Source organism: Lepidochelys kempii, chromosome 2 (genome assembly GCF_965140285.1).
Source record: "Lepidochelys kempii isolate rLepKem1 chromosome 2, rLepKem1.hap1, whole genome shotgun sequence".
NCBI lineage: Eukaryota > Metazoa > Chordata > Testudines > Cheloniidae > Lepidochelys > Lepidochelys kempii.
In genome coordinates, this window is record NC_136381.1 from 210379659 (window position 1) to 210388276 (window position 8618).

Here is an 8618-nt window from a genome sequence, read left to right on the forward strand (position 1 = left end):
GAACTACACATAGGAAGGAATAATCAACTGCACATGTACAAACTTGGAAATGACTGCTTGGGAAAGAGTACTGTAGAAAAAGATCTGGGGGTCATAGTGAATTCCAAATTAAATATGAGTCAACAATGTAATACTGCCGCAAAAAAACCCAAACATCATTCCAGGATGTATTAGCAGAAGTGTTGTAAGCAAGACACGAGAGGCCTCATCTGGAGTATTGTGTCCACTTCTGGGCACCACACTTGGGTAAAGTTGTGGACAAATTGGAGAAAGTCCAGAGGAGAAGCAGTAAAAATGATTAAAGGTCTAGAAAACATGACCTATGAGGAAAGATTGAAAAAAAATTGGATTTGTTTAGTCTGGAGAAGAGAAGATTAAGGGGAGACATAACAGTTCTGAAGTAAATAAAAGGTTGTTACAAGGAAGAGGATGATAAATTGTTCTCCTTAACCTCTGAGGACAGCACAAGTAGTAATTGGATTAAATTGCAGCAAGGGAGATTTAGGTTAGATGTTAAGAAAAACTTCCTAATTATAAGGGTGATTAACCACTGGAACAATTTACCTAGGGAGATTGTGGAATCTCTGTCACAGGAGGTTTTTAAGAATGGATTAGACAAATACCTGTCCGGGATGGTCTATATTGGGGTAGTCAACAGGCAGACCGCGGGCCAAATCCACATTGCCAAATGCTTTTGAACGGACCCTGAAATCATTTATTTATTTATTTATTATTATCATTTTTATTATTATTGTCTCTGGAGTCTGGACCTTGGGTTTAACTTGACCAAAATAATGTGGACCTTGACAAAAAATAATTGACTACCCCAATATAGATAATTAGAGCTCTGCACGGATACAAAATTTGTATCCGCATCCGATCCGCTATCTGCAAACTTGGTCCACGGATATCCACCGATTTGCAGGGCTCTATAGTTAAAACTTAATCCTGCCTCAGTGCAGGGGACTGGACTAGATGACCTATCAAGATCTCTTCCAGTCCTACATTTCTATTCTATGATTCGCTTCCTCACATTAAAAAAGAAATAGGTCTTCCTTTGCATCAGGAAGTCATTTTGGTTATCCTGGATGCTCTTGGACCAAACCTGCAATAATTTAATCTTTTTCCAGTAGTGACTGGCACTTCTTGAATTCTGCCATTTTGTCTGAAAGCCACTTCCAGAGTCATGATTTTGGACAATGTTCATCAAGTGACAGCCAGCCTGGATACCCAAAAGGCTATTGGCCAAGGAGGCTGATCAACCTGAAGACAAATCTAGCGCCAGCATTCAGCAATTCAAAAGAACAGAGGTAAACTCAGTAGCTACCTACCAGGCTATAAACACAAGCATGGGCTTCTTAGGTAAGCAGTCAGAGCAGACATGTAGCACAAAAAACAACATTTTGCAGGGTTGCCACCTAGAATTCTATCAGAGTCTCAACTGATTCAGTTGAGAAGAGGCATATTTCTCCTCCACATTGGGAGAATACATTTTAAAACACACTCAACACCTATTCCACCTACACCAAGCATAAAATCTTGATTGTGCATGTCCACCTCAATTCCAACAGTCTCTGAAAAAGGGTTCGCAAAAAGGAAAGGAGTACTTGTGGCACCTTAGAGACTAACCAATTTATTTGAGCATAAGCTTTCGTGAGCTACAGCTCACTTCAAGGAATGCATCCGATGAAGTGAGCTGTAGCTCACGAAAGCTTATGCTCAAATAAATTGGTTAGTCTCTAAGGTGCCACAAGTACTCATTTTCTTTTTGCAAATACAGACTAACACGGCTGTTACTCTGAAACCTGAAAAAGTGTTTTGTGTTAGTACAGTTTCAACCTGAAATAACTCAGCCCTCTACTCAAACTTGACTTTTTGGCTCAGTGCGGAGAAGTCCTCAGATAAGAAAGTGGATCCACTGCAATAACTTTTCCTGTTTTCTTTTCAGCAACAAGCACTGCATAACAATAACTGAACTTTCAACACAGGAGGATGCTCATTGTGCCACAGCACATAAGTATGTCAGCAGCTATTTATTATTTTTAGAATGCCCAAAGCATGTGCAAGGATTAAATTGTCCATCCCTAAAAGATTTTTAGATGCTCCACAAGATTTTTAGTTTATTCTATATGAACATAGTCGTTTAATAAAGGATACTGAAGCCTAGTTGAAAAACTAGCTTTGGCTGGCTCAAACTCTGAATTGGTGAATTACCCCTATTAAAATATTTAAGAGCAGATATTGGTTTAACACAAGAACACTGAAAGTTGTCTTAGGCAACCACCCTATAGACATGGAGACATCTCATCTATTAAAGATCAAACAAAGTTGGATTGTCTAGTGAATACAGGTAGGATAGCAAGATTCCTGGGTTCAACATCTGACCAGATGTGTGCCCTTGGGAAAACTACTTGCATACTTGTAAAATGGGAACAAGAATTCAGATCTCGTGTAGATTACTTGGTTACAGTTTCCGGTGCTTACTCAGTAGAAACCCACATATGCAACCAAAAACAAAGGACAGGACTAATGAGGACATGTTCTAACTATGATTACTGGGAAACTTGAGGTTAATGTAGATCAGTTTACTAAGACTGGGAGATGATTAAGTTGCCTACTAGACACTGGATATTGGCTCCTAGGGCAGATTTCACCACGAACAGCGAGAGAACACAGGACGTTCTACTTCTTCAGCTGTATCTCCTGCCCTACCTGTTTTCGCATGGTATTCATGACTCCCATAAAGCTCGCCAGCAGTTTCGCTTCTTCTCGGGCTGCAAGTTTCTTCTCTGTTTTCTTCTTGTTGCTTTTTTCCGACCCAGAGGCTGCCATGCTCCCCTCCTCTCACCACCAAGAAAACAAAGGCTGGCAGGACCCACACAGGCCCATGCACAGCAGCCAAAGGAGGCCAATTATAACACACCAAACTGCCCTAACCAAGATCCCAGACGGACGAGTAGGCTGCGCAACCACGCACTGCAGAACCTCCTGCTGCTTCTGCAACCAAGCAGCCAGCACGGCGAGTCACCTGGGCAATCACCTGCCGCGGCAGCCGGAGGAGCAGGGCTGATCAGACCCCAGAAGAAGCCGCAGGGCCAACCAGCCCCTAGTGCAGACGCCTGGGAACGCAGCCTGGGGCCCGCGGACTGCAGCGCTCCGGGGATAGTGGGGGCGCGCGACACATCAGCCGCCAGCGTTCTACCGATAGAACACGAGCTCCCGGAGAAGCTCCTACATCATGCCCAAACAGGGCGGAGGGAGCGGCCTGGCGCACACTGACGTCATAGAACGGCGCGGGGTCTATCTCTCGTGTTCCTCCTACCCTCACCGGCGTTCTGGAGCCAAACAAACAAACGACGAGGACAAGGAGGTGGAACGGGTCACGTGATTGGTTTATTAACGGGCGGGGGAGGAGGGTTGAATTAAGTGCGCAGTGCGCACGCGCACGGCTGAAGGTGCTGGGAGGACCCCACGGTGGGTGGGTGCGCGCGCGTCGGTGCTTTGCAGAGGGGAACAGGGCTGTGCAAACCCCCCGTCTTTTACTGTGTTATCCGAGCTGCCAGCTGCAGCGCTTCGGAGGCATGCATTGTTTAGGGGGAAAAGTAAAAACTGGTTCCTGGCGGGCTTTGTCCCTGTGTCCCCCGCCCCCATCCCCTTCCCTTTTATGGAGGAAACAACTAGTCGCTGCTTGGCCTCAATCCAGCCCAGGTCATACGGGCACCGCCCCACTGCAAAACGGAACCAGCCGCTCTGTGGTCACAATCCCATTCGCCCGCCAGAGACTGAGAACAAGTGTAGCTGCTGTTCTTGCACTTAAACAAAAATTCTGATATATCCCGGAACAATAATACCATGAATGCCTGCATCCTGCCAAATTTTAGACTAGTCCGCCAAAAAAAAATCTGGATTTGAGCACATCCTTTTACATTTAACTTCAATTTGGTGTTTGTATTCTGCTGGTATGGCTAATTTTGGCCGCATAACTATCCCTTCCCCCAGTTTTAGCATCTCAGTTTAGTACATAGATATGCAGCATGTCCTAATCCACCAGAAGAAAACAGATCTCAAAGTACCATGGTACAAAATCTAACTGTTCCAAGTTTTTGCAGCATTGTTATGCCAGGATGCATTGGACTCTGGAGTTTTTTGATGCAACGGAAGCAGCTAGACTTCTTGAATCAGTGAAAATCTGGGTGTTGGGGTTGAAACTGGCAGGATACAGCTTTTATCTAGAGGATAGTCCCACTTTGATTTGTAAGTGCTCTACTTTTAATTCTGTGCTGCCAAGGTTTTATAACTGAGTAACCCTGTGATCTGTAGGAGAAAGGGATTTATATATGACCTTTTGTCTTTTAGTTTAAGGAACGTACTATATTTGGTGCCTAATACCCTTATCCTATACTAAGTCACTATATGATGTACTTTGTCCTGTGCTGCAGCAATAATCGTGTGTGACTTTGTAGCACACAAACTATTTTGTATAGAAATCTATATTATACTATAGAAATCAGATTTGGTATTTTAATACATTTATCCTTTATTTCATTTATCAGTAGGTGGTCACCCTAGGATAAGATAGTGACAGGGATATTACCTGGCTTTTCCTTTTATCTAATACATTTTAAAAACAGAAAAAAGAAATGTACATATAATATCATTGCCATGTTGAGTCTGCCATCCCAAGTTTATCCTGGCAATTATGTTACAAATGGAACAAAACTGAGATCTTGAATCCCCCTTTCAAATTCCAGGGTGTACAGATCCAAACCTACCTGTAAAATTTTAGTTTCAGAACATAAACAAAACCAAAAGAGGCCTATTTTCTAGTTGGGATCCACAAGAACAGCTATTCTTCCAATATTTAGTCCTAAATGGTGGAAATCTCATAAGAGCAGCTGATCTTGGTGATAGTGGCCATTCGTGGTGGAGGAGAACCCTAGATCAATTAAACTCACAAGATTTCCACCATTGTGGGCTGAAATCTTATTGAAACAGCTCACAAGAGTTGGGCAAACTTTTTGGCCTGACGGCTACATCGGGTATGGAAATTGTATGGAGGACCATGAATCCTCACAAAATTGGGGGTTGGGGGTGTGGGAGGGGCTGAGGGCTCTGGCTGGGGGTATGGGCTGTGGGGTGAGGCTGGGGATGAGGGGTTGGGGGTGCAGGCTGGGGCTCCGGGCTGGGACCGAGGAGTTTGGAGGGCAGGAAAGGGATCAGGGTTGGGGCCCGGGCAGGCTCCGGGCAGCGCTTACCTCAAGCAGCTCCCGGAAGCAGCGGTATGTCCTCCGTCCAGCTCCTACTTAGAGGCGCAGCCAGACCGCTCTGCGCGTTGCCCTGTCCGCAGGCGCTGCCCCTGGAGCTCCCATTGGCCGTGGTTCCCGGCCAATGGGAGCTGCAGGGGCCGTGCTTGGGGCGGGGGCAGTGTGCGGAGCCCTCTGGCTGCCCCTACAGGTAGGAGCAGGAGGGGGGACATGCCGCTGCTTCTGGGAGCCATGTGGAGCCACGGCACGCATGGAGCAGGGCTGACCCCGCTCCCCAGCTGGAGCACTGGAGTGGGACAAGCCCTGGACCCTGCTCACTGGTGGGAACTTGAGGGCCGGATTAAAACGTCTGGAGGGCTGGATGCGGCACCCAGGCTGTAGTTTGTCCACCCCGATCTAAGTACTTATATGGCCTGTATCAACATAGTGTCTGAGTGCCTGAAGAGTATTTAAAAATAGAAACAACAATCTCTGTCTCTTCCTTCCTTTCCAGCCACCAGGAGAAATAGCTTTATTAGTTCATAGTGAGCTTTGTGTGTGTATATAATGTATTGAAGACAACCTACCATAAATCAAAGAGATTAGTTTTATATTTACAGCTGAACACAGGGAAGTTAGTAGCTGGAATGCATCAGAAACAGATGGATCTTCATGGATTCCATCTTCCTCTTTTGATGAAAACCAGATAGCAACATTTTCCATATAAAAGTAAACTAAAAGACAAGGGGGGCATTTTTTCATGAAGAAAAAAATGTGTGCCAAGGCCTAGATTTCATGATGTGAGTAGGGTTTTCAGTCTTAAGAGGAACGTGGGAAAGAGTACAACATAAGGCACCCATGGAAAGTCTTTTATTCAGAATTTTGGCGTGGGGTGTGGAAGAATACCTGTGTACTTCCAATCTTCTTATATGGATCTGAAACATGGACATTGCTTAAAGAATTCATCAGGAGGCTGGAGGCATTTTATATGCATTGGTAGCGGCAATTACAGGGCATAAGATGGTTTGATTTTATCAGTAATAGGGAGATATTATTGAGAACTGCCCTTGAGAGGATAGAAATAATTTGTCACCACCGGCAGGCACTTTTTGGTTATGTAGCCCCCATCGGAGATAAAGTGCTCGCAAATTGAGCCCAGAAGATCACACTTGAGGTCAGGAGGGGACATTGTCCAGCCACAGGCTGGTAGCAGCTGCAGTCTTCAGCGATTAACCTGGCTGCACCAGATCAGTGATAACCCTATGAAGCTTTCAGAGGCCTGGAATAAAGCTGTACAATGTGACCATGGACATTCAGCACAATAGATCCTCATCATGTAAGCGTTGTGCTGGTCGTGTTGATTGGAAATGGTAGAAGTGATAGAGTTAGCCATACAAAAATAAGAAATTATTGTCAGATAATTTAGCTGAAAAAGAAATAGGCAACTTGCAGTGTAAATTAGTATATTATGCAAATTAAGATAATTTTATCATAATACTTAGCACTGGTATGGCACATTATGTTTTCAAAGCCCTGTACAAACATTAATTATGTCTTATACTCCAATCCACAAACTGAGGTTATAAGACAGGTTTCAGAGTAACAGCCGTGTTAGTCTGTATTCGCAAAAAGAAAAGGAGGACTTGTGGCACCTTAGAGACTAACCAATTTATTTGAGCATAACTTTTTGTGAGCTACAGCTCAGCTGTAGCTCACAAAAGCTTATGCTCAAATAAATTGAGGTGCCACAAGTACTCCTTTTCTTTTTGAGGTTATAAGAGACGTTTAGATCCTCCCAAAAGAGTATTTTATTCACAGGATTGGGTGGGAAAGTAGTTGGACTGGCACAAATGACATCTTTTTCAGAGCAGTTTTAAGAACTGCATCATGTTACATTTTGAGCTTTCAACTAATGCTGCTAAACAGGTTTGTGCATTATTCTTGTGTATCCTGAAATGTTTAAGTGTACATTGTTTGGTTACTCCAATAACCTCTAATCCATAGCATTGTAGAAACATCTAAATCAGCCTAGAAAGGCTGAGATTATGAGAGGGATTTAGGGAAGCAACCTAGGAGTTAGGGCTCTGTCCCACAGCAGGGAGGCCAGAAGACAAGCTGATGAGCCCAAGTGGGGCAAAAGAACTTCTTTGTTGGGACTTTTGTTACCCTGAAAGGGAATGGAACTCTGATGTTGACCTCGCTGGAGAGCTGAGCCCTGTGAATTCCTGGGAGAGAGAAAAGACCCTGGGGAGGGAAAACTGAGGCAGAATGCTGTAAAGCCACCTGAGGCCATGAGGAGGTGCTTAGGAAGTGGCTGCCTGAGCACAGGCACATTTAAAAATATCAAAAATTGCACAGCAGTCTTTGTGGGAGCAGGTTGTTGATGGGTGGCAACTTTCTCTCCCCATGAAAAATCATTGCCCCATCTCTCTTGATCCTTTCTGAACTGTGTTGAGATCTAAGGGGATTTGTATTTGAACAATGTTTCTTGGTTGAACTGGCATACTCCTTCTTGCACAATTTGTTATTAAAAGTTTTTCTAATGGCTTGTCTTGAATGGGTGTTTCATTGTTACCTTGAATAAATGACTTATTGCCTGTTTTTAGTGCTGTAGAACTCTTTGTTCTACACTTCTATTTCCTTTTTCTTGCAGAAATAGTTCCTTAGTTTTCTTCCTACGCAATTATAGCTCATGAGTCTGTGACCAAAGAAAAAGGGGAACTGCTTTTCTGCTACAGCAATCTGAGCTGCAGTTTGCAACTGAAGTTGGTTCTAGCTGTTTATATAGCTCTGGAGTTGTAAAAATGACCTCGGTGTGGGGGAAAAGTGGGTTCGTGCCCTCTTTTGCTTCTTCATAATGTAGCAGGAACACCTGTATTTAATTTTTCCCTTCTTTCTTTTTACACTAGGTATTCAAGTTTTGTTCACTTTGTCTTTCCTGGAAGACTCCATGGTTGACTGGGAGAACTAGTGCGTTTGTGACAATGAGATACCATGCAATTCCAGCCTGATTATCTGAGAGAGGAAGTGATTTGTGTTCAGACTATGTGAACCACTTTGTTTTTTAGCCCCAATTTAAATCAAGAGCCTGGTGAACAGTCAGAAGAAACACTCTTATTAAAGTTCCAGTGACTGATATCAATTGTTAAGTTGTCGGCTTCTCTCTGACAGTTCAGTATGTATGTTCAGTCAAGCAGTGCTCTTCTTGTAACTGACTACATTCCTGTTCTAGCTTGTTGTGGAATAACTTCTTCTCAGGGCCACCCAAGGGAGGCAACTATGACAAATCCATGTAAATATTCTGAAAATAATCTCCTTATGGGAACAGATAAAACTATACAAAAGGAGGAAAAAACCCTTACTCTTGCTTGGCTG

General features: G+C 43.8%; 1 protein-coding gene and 1 long non-coding RNA gene across 5 annotated transcripts in view; one reads left to right on the forward strand and one right to left on the reverse strand.

Moving 5' to 3' along the window:
• KLHL7 (kelch like family member 7) overlaps positions 1-3339 on the reverse strand; it is a 49365-nt gene extending 46026 nt beyond the window's left edge. For 2 of the 4 annotated variants that reach the window (XR_012157519.2, XM_073333725.2), the window contains exon 1: positions 2713-3339. Coding sequence is in view for 1 of the 4 variants with exons in the window: in XM_073333725.2 (XP_073189826.1) it covers positions 2713-2832 (120 nt within the window). In the remaining 3 variants the exon portion in view is untranslated. The remainder of the gene's footprint in view (positions 1-2712) is intronic. The other 2 variants (XR_012157521.2, XR_012157520.2) reach the window with 2 other exon arrangements.
• LOC140907541 (uncharacterized) lies at positions 3082-8370 on the forward strand. Its single transcript, XR_012157523.1, has 3 exons — positions 3082-3370; positions 4110-4254; positions 8153-8370. It is a non-coding gene; the product is annotated as an uncharacterized LOC140907541 (long non-coding RNA).
• The last annotated feature ends 248 nt before the right edge of the window (positions 8371-8618 follow it).